The 12,623-nt window shown below is 44.8% G+C and overlaps 1 protein-coding gene across 5 annotated transcripts in view; it reads left to right on the forward strand.

Annotated features, from left to right (window-relative positions):
- Window positions 1–12,623, forward strand: part of CCP110 (centriolar coiled-coil protein 110) — a 113,222-nt gene that overhangs the window by 62,768 nt on the left and 37,831 nt on the right. For all 5 annotated transcript variants that reach the window (XM_063934409.1, XM_063934410.1, XM_063934411.1 and 2 more), the window contains 5 exons: window positions 3,664–3,788; window positions 4,102–4,261; window positions 5,719–5,861; window positions 7,417–7,533; window positions 8,082–8,183. In XM_063934409.1, coding sequence (XP_063790479.1) covers window positions 3,664–3,788; window positions 4,102–4,261; window positions 5,719–5,861; window positions 7,417–7,533; window positions 8,082–8,183 — 647 coding nt within the window. The remainder of the gene's footprint in view (window positions 1–3,663; window positions 3,789–4,101; window positions 4,262–5,718; window positions 5,862–7,416; window positions 7,534–8,081; window positions 8,184–12,623) is intronic.

A 12,623-nucleotide genomic window follows, 5' to 3' on the forward strand; every position in this document is an offset into this window, starting at 1 on the left:
AAATCTGAATTGTCTGTCACGTGGCCTCTTACATTGTCTCCTAAACTGCTGCATGTATGAGGTCCTGAATGTATTTTTTTTTACTCTTTGCTTTCATTTTGTAACTATTTTGGTGTGTATGTATGTGTCTGAGTTGTACCAGTCCTTTTTGAGTGTATAATTTTCATATTGTCCCTGGGCAGTGTAATAAATCTTCTGTACAGCACTGGATAAATCATGGTCACTGTGGGGACATTGTCCTGTCCTCGGGCTCTGCTAAACTAACAACAATGGCTGCTAGTTTTATGATAGATGGGGATACAAAAGATAGGTGTACAGTGGCATTATTCACCGTGTCACTGTCAGCAACACTATGCTGGTACCATGATAAAGCAGCATTTTAACCATTTCAGCACCTGGGTGCTGCAGACGGTGACATGGTCAAAAATGTCACGATATGCCTAATGCCAAAAGTTTTATTCTGTGCCATTGATGTGAGTACTGTGCAGCAGTGTGTGGATGTGCCATTGATGTGAGTAGCTTGCAGCAGTGTGTGGATGTGCCATTGATGTGAGTACTGTGCAGCAGTGTGTGGATGTGCCAGTGATGTGAGTAGCTTGCAGCAGTGTGTGGATGTGCCAGTGATGTGAGTTGCCTGTAGCAGTGTGTGTATGGGCCAGTGATGCGAGTACTGTGCAGCAGTGTGTGGATGGGCCAGTGATGTGAGTACTGTGCAGCAGTGTGTGTATGGGCCAGTGATGCGAGTACTGTGCAGCAGTGTGTGGATGTGCCAGTGATGTGAGTAACCTGTAGCAGTGTGTGGATGTTCCATTGATGTGAGCAGTGTGTGGATGGGCCAGTGATGTGAGCACTGTGCAGCAGTGTTTGGATGTGCACTAGTTGCCGTATTGCAGGTGGAGAAGTTACCCTGGCTGCTACATGGAGATGCAGGTAAGAAGGGAGACCTAGCTGTAGTCTGCGTTATCAGTAGCTCTTAATGCTATGGCGGTAGGATTGCTCCTCCAATGTGTCTACGGTGGTTGTGTGTTCTTTGCAGGTCCTTGGAGATGGATAAGATATTTTTTGTAATAGCCCTGGGTACACAATGGGCGATGTTGCTTTGAGACGATTCGGAGCGACATATCGCTCCATGTGTATTCCTGATATGTGGGTGCCCGTGGTCCCTAGTGACATCACCATATGCTGCACATCAAACCTAGCGGCAAAGCTAGTGACCGCGACGTGTAATGAAGGAAGGAGAGAGGTCGCTCTGACCTTCATTACATTGTCACTATGTACCCAGGATCTGATATGTCGGCCCTTTCGACCATGGTTTGTTTTCTCTACACATGAAATAGTAATTTTCTGTCAGCCATTATTTGAAAGGATGTGTCCAGGCCTCCTCTTCTCTGCTGGCTTGTTTTATAGTGCATTGCATGCTGGCCGGTATACACTGTCCTGCACGGAGGATCCCTGACACGGCCAAATAGACTGTTAGGTTATATACACAATATTCACTTACTATTGGAGAATAATTCAGTGAAAGTGCTGCCATGTTTTAGCTAAATGTTAGTGAATTATTTGTAAGGTTGGCATGAGAAGTGAAAATACCATGTAGATGATGGTTATAACCTATTTGTTCGCATGACAACATATCATTAAATAAGCCTCATGTCCTGAATTAATGTGGTGGATTTACTAAAACTGATCTTCTTTCTTGGTCTACTGTAAGGGAGAAACGCTGAATATTCCATTTATGCCCACTTTGATAACATGATCTGTACTGGGTAAGGACACATCTAAGGGGTGACACTTCTGTGTATGCTGCCTTCCCTGTAGCTGGATTGCTACACACTGCTCCTGTTCATCTGATTGTACTGTTAAGTGGGTCCCTAGAAAAACGTGTGTTCTGCATGTCTTACAGTACCACTAAACTCCATTGTGACATCTTGTACATGACTTACGGAAAGTTACTGGTCCAATGTTACACCAGGTACTCGCCGAAATGCATTTTCAAATGTACTTGATGACACACATCAAATTAAAACATATTTAGTGTGTTGGTTTAATGGCTGCTTGCACTTGGTTTTGCACTTGGTTTAAGGGAGGTCAAAGGATGACTTGCATTAAAGTTAATAAATAAATTAACAAAATGGAGCATGCAACATAAATAAACTGCAGTTTTACAAGTACAAACACAAGTGACTTTGTGTACAGGAGTTTCTCTCATTTGCAAACTTTAATGCTATAAAAAATGCTTTTGATATCGGTTTGTATAAGGCCTTAAGCTGGGTTTTCACTGCAGCTGTTAAGTAAATATAACCACCTTGCTGGATTACAGACTGCATATGCTCCAAACATATCTTTTGGGATTGTGTCCTGATGGAATCTGCTACAGGTCAAACAGCTGAGACTAAAATTTGTGTTCCTCTGCCTGTGTGTGTGACCACCAGTCCAGTCATTTCTGTAAACAGGTCTTCCAAGGTGTCCGTCACATGGTTTCCTCTTATAGGCTCCACCCTTCTAACATAACGGCCTGCTGCAGAGAGATAAGACTAGCTTTAGGTCACTGCAGTTACTTTTGTAGTTATAGTAAGTTGGAGAAATAACCTATCTATTGGAATACTATTCAATACTGTATATATACTAGTTAATATCTTGGAGTGCTGTCACCTCCCATCTATATTACTTTGTTTTGCCCACATGGAAGTGGCAGAACTCACCGTGTGTGTACATGCTGCTGTTTTATCACACTACATGATGGTGTTGTGATACAGAAAATAGACAATAGGTCGTTACAAAAATAGGTCAAAAGGTCGTTACAGTTTTTTTTATTTTTTTTTTAAAGTTATTTTGTGTTTTTAAACCTACTTCACTCAAATTTGTGAAATGCTTCAGTCCCCACACTTCAGGCTATTACTACCTTTTTAGGTTACCTTTAGGTTACTAAAGGTAATATTTTCTGACATGGATAGTAAATGCAGCAAAAGTTGTAAAAACATGGAAAAAAAACCTAAAACCCCGTCGACCTATTGACCTTCGACCTTGTAATTGTCTATCAACCATCTCCCACATGAGGGAAATCTGTACATAAGTGGAGACTCTTAGCTCTGTACTGAGATTGTTGCTCTTATGCACAACATAGGCACCTAATGGATGTCTCAATGGGTAATGGCACAATGAGTTTCTGGTTAGCGGGCTATGTGGTGACACAGACGCACTCAGAGTGCAGCTGATGTATTCATTCCCCTTCTAGTAACTGGTAAAGGGCAGCACCGTGGGGAGTGATAGTGGTGGGTAGGTTACTAACAGGATGAAGGTTACTGCGGGAGGGTTAATGGTGGCTATTTGAGGCTAAGGATGATGCAGGAAGGAGAGGTTAGTCATGTCTGAGGATGGTTGACTTATGATGATGATGATGGATTATAAAGAGGAGATTCAATGGGGGCACAGTGGGATGGAGAAAGGGACTGAGCAGCCAGTCAGGAAGGAATGGATAGGCCACATAATGAATAGACTTTAAGGTGGGGAATTTTGAAGTAGACATTAAAAGGAGATATAATTAAGTAAAATATGTGTTAATTTGCCTTATATTACTTTTTTATTATTATTATTGTGTGTATTAAATGATGGGTGATAGTTGCTGTGCAGAGAGAAATAAGTGGTGTGTTTTATGTTGTGCAGAGGATAACCTGAGACAGAAAATGCTGGGTTTTGAAGAAATGAGGAAGAAACTGGAAGAGCAGCACGCTTACCAGCTGTCACTGCTGATTGCTGAGCAGGAGAGGGAACAGGAGAGACTGCAGAGGGTAATGTCACACCAGGACCACTAGCACACGTGTCCTGTACATCTAATGCTGAAGAGTAATGTTTGCTTCTTGCCGCTAGTTACAGCAAATCCAGTGCACATCTGTGTAATTATTGTATGTGTAGCTTTTTAGGACACACAGTAATATGGGGTACCCTGCTCCTGGCCATTCTGACATACCAAGAGTATTCTGCTGTTTTTTCTCATTGAGATATTCCCATCTACTACAATAGTTTGGGGAAATAGAGTGGTGATTATCATAGTAAACCATTATATTGTCTTTAAGCTCTTTTTGTCTTTGTCTTGTCTCCCAGGAGTTTGAGGAGGAAGGGAGGAGATTGCGGTATAAGGAAGTAGATGTGTCTGCTGTGTCCGGAGCTCCAGACAGCTGCAGGACAAGGCCTGACTGGAACAACAGACGGGACAGCAGTGTATCTGAGGGCCATGTAGATAATATACACTCCATTAGCACTGGTAAGGACTACTGGCGATCTCTGTAATTCCAGCTGGGCACATGCATAAGGCGGAGGCAAGGCACTGCAACCAGAACAAAGTCTGGCTTTTCTAATGTACAGAAACCACTATCGCTGCATTTGAAATTAGTGTTAATCTTGTTTATTTGGCCTCCAATGCATTGAAGATGTGTGGGGGCACTCCAGCAATCTAAGCTATTGAACAACAGGCTAGGTCAGTGGCTCTCAAACTGTGTGCCATGGCTCCCTGGCGTGCTTCAGGACACTTGCAGGGGAGCCTTGGATTGGTGGTTCAAGACCAATTCAAATTAATTATGGCCAATGTAATAGGGAAAACTAGAGCTTGTGGCTTCCAGTCATAATATAGGTGCACAAACAAAATCATGTCCCTCACCACACAACTGAAAATAAGAATGACCTAAACACAATTTACTTAATTTAATATTTCTTTCTAAATTTATCAATAAAAATGCCCAACAACTTTTGGCCTAGGGGTGCCGTGAATAAAATTTTGAAACACTTTAGGGAGCCGTGATTCCAAAAAGTTCAAAAAATGTTTCCTCTATCCTCATCTAAAACCTCTTGTGTATTCAGGATTTCTGTAATGATAGTAAGGCAACTTGGTCTACCTGCCTGCGTCGGTAATTATCTGACAATATGAGTTGTTTGGGGTGCGTGAGGACTGGGTTTGAGAAACACTTTTAAGAGGAAAACTTCTTTAAGTTAAATAGATTGAAACATAACTGTAGGGAGTCCTGTAGAGCAGTGATTCTCAAACTCGATCCTCAGTTCCAAATAGTTCTCGTTTTCCAGGGCACCCAGAAGGGGCACCGTTGTAGTCATTACTCACTGACCCATTTTAAAAGAGCCACATGTAAGCATATTAATATACTCGTGATTCTGTGAGGAGACCTAGAAAACATGCACTATTTGGGGTCCTGAGGACCGAGTCTCGGCACCTATGCTGTAAGGGCCCTACACACTGCACGACCCGCCGCCGAGCTGCCAGACCGCCGATACGGCAGACTGGCGAAAAGGCGGCGGGGGGGAAGGTGACGGGGGGAGTGAAGTTTCTTCCGTCCCCTCGTCACCTGGCTCCATAGCAGTGCATGCTAATATGGACGAGATTGTCCATATTGGCCTGCATGCACAAACGACGGGGCACCAACTATGAACGAGCGCGGGGCCACGCATCGTTCATCGTTGCTGCCTCCACACTGAAAGATCTGAACGGTATCTCGTTCATTAATGAACGAGATTGTTCATATCTTTCAGTAATATCCCCAGTGTGTAGGGCCTATTAGATGTAATATAATTTTTATAAAGGAATAAAGATGTCCCGTTTGCTAAGACAGGGAAAACAAACTCTTTGGTCTTTCTGCCAACTACAGACCGCATACCTTTTGGTGTTCTCTTATTGGCCTATACCTAAAATAATTTGCTTCTTTTTTCTTACAGTTGGGTCACTTGTTGCACCTTCTCAGCATAATTATGGCTCTCCAAACGAGTCGTCATTTATTCATTGGGGACAAGCAGACACCAGAACACCAAAAATGTCATCCTCAAGGCCCCTTACCAGAGCAAAAACCCGCTGGTCTCAGGTGACATGTTTACAGACATTTTCTGTGTAATTGTCTCTTATCGAAAACTCCCAATTGCACTGCGGAACCATTTTACTGCTGTTGACCATGACATGACAGTGAATTATTATATCACAGATGCATTCACATACAACACCCTTTGTATCTAGGGGTGGGGCTGTGTTACCGGCAGCCAGGATCCCGGCCGCAGAATGCTGGCGGGTGGGGCGAGAGCGTAATGAAACCTCTGCTGGCTTGTTGCGCTTGCCACGCTGTGGGCTCGGTGGCGAGCTGCGCTCACCACAAGTTCTATGCCCACTCTATGCGTGTTGTGGACACTCGTGAGTGGGAATAGTCCCTTTGTAGTCAGCATGCCGACTGTCTGTTTTTCAGGGTACGGTATGCAGGTGGAGTTGTTGTGACCGCCGGTCACATAACTACATCCCGTATCTAGCACACCAGCTTTTGTGTTTATCAACATAATCTAGGAGAATGATTAGGGAGTAGTATGCACATGGCTTGGGCAGACTGCTTTTATTTACTATTATAAATACATTCTGTACTGCAGCATTTACGAAGAATAGTTCTAATTCTTTCAGCCTTGTCTTATACATTAATGCAGAGACTTGTCTATGAACTGTAATGCATGCAATGCTGCTGGTGTGCATAGCAGTACTGTGTTGTACCCAAGGACAGCAGTAGTAAACAACTGTCAGATGCTATAAATATATAGCTAAAAAGCACAGAATGATACTAGACAGAGATAAAGATGACCTCTTTAGTAAAAGTAGTAGGAATGTATATACAAGGCAATACATGAGAACATCTACTGACTGACCTATAACATGTAATCACCACTTAGATCAGTGATGGCTAACCTTGACACTCCAGCTGTTGTTGAAATACACATCCCAGCATGCCCTGCTACAGTTTTGCTAGTTGGCCATGCTAAAACGGGTGCAGGGCATGCTGGGATGTGTAGTTCAACAACAGCTGGAGTGTCAAGGTTAGCCATCACTGACCTAGATACAGTACAGGCATTTTATGTAAAATGAAATAATATTCATGAGACCAGTAACCTCACTGCATGGGAATACACCTTTTCTAGCCTAGTTATTACTATTTGGGTGCATAAACCTATTTCAGTTCAAGTACTTTGCCTAGTTAGTCAGCGATCCTGGTTAGTCCCTTCTTCATTTCCCAGATTCTCCTGTTAATTGTATTGGATTAAGATAATCTTCCCATAAAACAATAGGTTGAGGACACGTATGACCTCACTGGGTCTGGTCAGGTCCTGAGAATACAGGATATACATAGATAACTGGGAAAGAACTGACACTCTACCAATTAATTTCTTGTAATCTGCACAGAGGAATAGATAAAACTCTTAGTACAATCTAAGAAAAATAATTTGTTATACTGAAGTCTCTTTAATGCAAATGCCATTAAGTAAATAGGTTGTTTTTAAGGTAATTCACAGTTACTTAAAGATTTGATTATGAAAAGATAGTGAATTCTGAACTAATACTCATAGTACCTGATCACAGCATTTAAATGCGTTCTTGTTTTATTCCAGGTTTACAGTCCACAAATGCTAAGAAAGTTCAATAAACTTTCTGCACTGGCCAAAGGTTTTCTTACCCGGAGACTGATGCAGACTGAGAAGCTGAAGAATCTAAGGCAAACTGTCAAAGTACGTCTGACTTTATGGTGACAAACCGTTTCCTTCTGCTCCCTCGCTGGTTGCCTTTCCCTGTCTCTCTCTTTCTGTCTCTAAAGGTCCGTACACATAAGACGTCGTCGCTCTATGAGCGGCGGCGTCTAATGTTTTCCCACCCAGGCCGGATGGTCGGCGGCCGACTGTACACACTGAGCGACATAACCGCTCGTATCGCTCAGTGACCTCACGCCTCCGCCAGCCGTGCATGCAGGTCCTGTACAACAGTCCAGATCCTGCATGCATGCACTGCTGACCGCGACAATCGTTGCCGACCAGCGGGGCCGCGCATCGGTTGTCGCTGGCGGCATACACAGACTTGCGACGTCGTTCAGGGAGGGGGAAAATGAGCGATGTCGCTCATTTTATCGACAAGTGTGTATGGGCCTTTATTCTTGGTGTCCCCCCCCCCCCCCCCCCCCTTCACTTTTCTGTGTCAGCTACAGGTTCTGACCTAGTGTTGTTGCAGCTTGCCAGTGTTTGCTTTCCAGTTATTTTTTCTTGGTTTGTAATTGCTTTGTTAGGATACCGCTGAATTCATTAAGACATTCCAAACTGAAGTTCCATTAAGTAGAGGTACAGTGTCCTCTCAAGATATTTCCTTACAGGAAAGAGTCCTTGCACAGGTAAGTTCTTCCACTGCTTGGGTCCAAGTCGTTCCACTTTGTAACATGTCCGTGTTAGTTCAGACTGTTTGTTTTGTTTTTTTACGTATTTGTTTGTCATAGTTTTTATAAGGCACCACAGCACGGGATGTACGTAAAACGGGAACATACAAATTAGATTAAATAAACGTGGACATGAAGATAAAGGGTAGGGAGGGTCCTGCTTGTAAGATCTTACATTATAATTGGAAGAGGGCACAAGTAAAACAAGAGTGTCTATAACATAGCTATTACACCTGCCATATATGTAAAATCTATTTTTCCTATCATCTAGAGCTTAAGGCATTCATTGTATCAGGAAATATGCATAAAATCATTTGAACTGATAAGAAGTCTGTGGGCTCCCAGACATGGCCAATTTTAACCCCTCCGCTGTTGAGCCTGTTTTGGCACATTCCGACATCCGTGTCAGTAATGCAGCACCCACATTAATTATATCCCCCCCACGTCCCTTCCCTAGAAAATTTATAATTTGATCTACAAGAACATGAACTAAATGCTTCTAACCACAGCTAGTAAATATTTGTATTTTGGGGTTCTTGTGCTTAGTTATCCACCCCTCCCAAAAAACCTACATACAGGTGTGTCCTCATACATCTAGACTCAATGTCCCACACAGCGTGAGATGCCTGGCATGAGCCAAGTCCCGCGCAACTGTGCTAATTTTGGGCGTCTTGTTTTTTTTTTTATAGCCGTGAATGTGAGCTGGCCGGGAAGGAGACTGTATGAGCTCAGCGGGACATCGCCAGAGAGGTGGGAGCTTTCGCTCTCCCACTCTGGCAGACGATATGTTCATACAACTTTTCAATGTCCCTTCCTGCTTCCCCTCAGTAATGAGGAGAAGCAGGAAGTGTTATAGCGGCGCAATGCGCACCACTATAATACATTTACCTGCATATCTTTTGTAAGAAGGTATTCACCTCTTTCAAATAAGGGTACCCCTGAGTTTATTGAAACCAGGATGGGAGTAATATTCAACAATCCCTAAACTTATTTGTGCAGGGTACCTTCTCAGGTCACTTTATTAGAAAGAGGGGACTGCGCTATTTTAGACAAGGGTACCCAGCGGATGAGGATGCCAGGATAAGAGAGCGACCGAGCACTTTTCACTTTCTGACCCCTATTTCCTGGCTTTCTGCAATGGTTCTGCTTGAAGGGGCTTGCTTTAATGGCATCATCGCTATTCTGTAATTCTGACCTCATCAAAATCTGCCCTTTCCAAGTGACGAATGGTACCAACAATAAGGGGGTGACTTTTAGGTAAGTAAAACCACCCATTTGAACACTTGCAATACTTAAGACCCTCGTCCACTAGCGAGTTTTATTTCAGCAATGAGTTGGATCCTTTTTTCCAGCAATCTGCGATTGCGATTTGCTACTGGAGTTTATTTTTTACATCTGATTTATCTCATGCGATCACACGTTATTAAACCTATTTCTGTGCGATTGAGATAAATATTTTGGTCAGCCCGTGTGATCTGCGATGTGAGGCACACGGGAATGCGCATCGCAATCGCACAAAAAGAACATTCGATGTGACACTTTTCATGCAAACCCTCTCAATCGCATAAAAAGAGCCCATATGGCACTAGTGGATGGGAGTCTAATTATTTTTATAAGAACTTTTCTCTGATGTCCTAGTGGATGCTGGGAACTCCGAAAGGACCATGGGGAATAGCGGCTCCGCAGGAGACTGGGCACAACTAAAGAAAGCTTTTAGGTCACCTGGTGTGCACTGGCTCCTCCCACTATGACCCTCCTCCAAGCCTCAGTTAGATTTTGTGCCCGGCCGAGGTTGGATGCACACTAGGGGCTCTCCTGAGCTTCTAAAAAGAAAGTATATAATTAGGTTTTTTATTTTACAGTGAGACCTGCTGGCAACAGGCTCACTGCAGCGAGGGACTAAGGGGAGAAGAAGCGAACCTACCTGCTTGCAGCTAGCTTGGGCTTCTTAGGCTACTGGACACCATTAGCTCCAGAGGGATCGACCGCATGGAACTGGCCTTGGTGTTCGGTCCCGGAGCCGCGCCGCCGTCCCCCTTACAGAGCCAGAAGCAAGAAGAGGTCCGGAAAATCGTCGGCAGAAGACATCAGTCTTCACCAAGGTAGCGCACAGCACTGCAGCTGTGCGCCATTGCTCCTCATACATACTTCACACTCCGGTCACTGAGGGTGCAGGGCGCTAGGGGGGGGCGCCCTGAGCAGCAATAAAAACACCTTGGCTGGCAAAAATACCACAATATATAGCCCCAGAGGCTATATATGTGATAATTACCCCTGCCAGAATCCATAAAAAAGCGGGAGAAAAGTCCACGAAAAAGGGGCGGAGCTATCTCCTTCAGCACACTGGCGCCATTTCTCCCTCACAGCTCCGCTGGAAGGAAGCTCCCTGGCTCTCCCCTGCAGTCTACACTACAGAAAAGGGTAAAAAAGAGAGGGGGGGGGCACTAAATTTAGGCGCAGTATATATAACAGCAGCTATAGGGGACATAATTCAGTTAGTCCCTGCATTATATAGCGCTCTGGTGTGTGCTGGCATACTCTCACTCTGTCTCCCCAAAGGGCTTTTGTGGGTCCTGTCCTCTGTTAGAGCATTCCCTGTGTGTGTGCGGTGTGTCGGTACGGCTGTGTCGACATGTTTGATGAGGATAATGATGTGGAGGCGGAGCAGATGCCTATGGAAGGGATGTCACCCCCTGCGGGGCAGACACCTGAGTGGATGGACTTATGGAAGGAATTGCGTGCACGTGTCGACTCCTTACACAAAAAATTTGACGACATGCCAAATGCGGGACAGCCGGCTTCTCAGCTCGTGCCTGTCCAGGCGTCTCAAAGGCCATCGGGGGCTTTAAAACGCCCGCTACCTCAGATGGCAGACGCGGATGTCGACACGGATACTGACACCAGTGTCGACGACGATGAGTCTAGTCTAATGTCCACTAAGGCCATTCGTTGCATGATTGAAGCAATGAAAGAGGTGTTACAAATTTCTGATATAAACCCAGGTACCACTAAAAAGGGTATTATGTTTGGGGAGAAAAAACTACCCGTAGTTTTTCCCCCATCAGAAGAATTAAATGAAGTGTGTGAAGAAGCGTGGGCTTTCCCTGATAAAAGATTGGTAATCTCTAAGAAGTTACTAATGGCGTTCCCTTTCCCGCCAGAGGATAGGTCACGTTGGGAGACACCCCCTAGGGTGGATAAAGCGCTCACACGTTTGTCTAAAAAGGTGGCACTACCGTCTCCGGATACGGCCGCCCTCAAGGAACCTGCTGATAGAAAGCAGGAGGCGATCCTGAAGTCTGTATATACACACTCAGGCATTATACTTAGACCAGCTATTGCGTCAGCATGGATGTGTAGTGCTGCCGCTGCGTGGTCAGATTCCCTGTCAGAAAATATTGACACCCTAGACAGGGACACTATTCTGCTAACCATAGAGCATATAAAAGACTCAGTCTTATACATGAGAGATGCACAGAGGGAGATCTGCCGGCTGGCATCTAAAATAAGTGCATTGTCCATTTCTGCTAGGAGAGGCTTATGGACTCGCCAGTGGACAGGGGATGCAGATTCAAAAAGGCACATGGAAGTTTTGCCTTATAAGGGTGAGGAGCTATTTGGAGATGGTCTCTCGGACCTAGTTTCCACAGCAACTGCTGGGAAGTCAGCATTTTTACCCCATGTTCCCTCACAGCCTAAAAATGCGCCGTTTTATCAGGTACAGTCCTTTCAGACTCAGAAAAACAGGCGTGGAAAAGGCGGGTCCTTTCTGTCCAGAGGCAGAGGTAGGGGAAAAAGGCTGCAACAAACAGCAGGTTCCCAGGAGCAAAAGTCCTCCCCCGCTTCTTCCAAGTCCGCCGCATGACGGTGGGGCTCCACAGGCGGAGCCAGCTACGGTGGGGGGCCGCCTCAAAAATTTCAGCGATCAGTGGGCTCGCTCACAGGTGGATCCCTGGATCCTGCAAATAGTATCTCAAGGGTACAAACTGGAATTCGAGGCGTCTCCACCCCACCGGTTCCTAAAATCTGCCTTGCCGATTACTCCTTCAGACAGGGAGGCTGTGCTAGCGGCAATTCACAAGCTGTATTCCCAGCAGGTGATAATCAAGGTGCCCCTACTTCAACAAGGACGGGGTTACTATTCCACACTGTTTGTGGTACAGAAACCGGACGGTTCGGTGAGACCCATTTTAAATTTGAAATCCTTGAACACATACATAAAAAAATTCAAGTTCAAGATGGAATCGCTCAGGGCGGTTATTGCAAGCCTGGACGAGGGGGATTACATGGTATCCCTGGACATCAAGGATGCTTACCTGCATGTCCCCATTTACTATCCTCACCAGGAGTACCTCAGATTTGTGGTACAGGATTGCCATTGCCAATTCCAGACGCTGC

This window comes from Pseudophryne corroboree, chromosome 7 (assembly GCF_028390025.1).
Source record: "Pseudophryne corroboree isolate aPseCor3 chromosome 7, aPseCor3.hap2, whole genome shotgun sequence".
NCBI lineage: Eukaryota > Metazoa > Chordata > Amphibia > Anura > Myobatrachidae > Pseudophryne > Pseudophryne corroboree.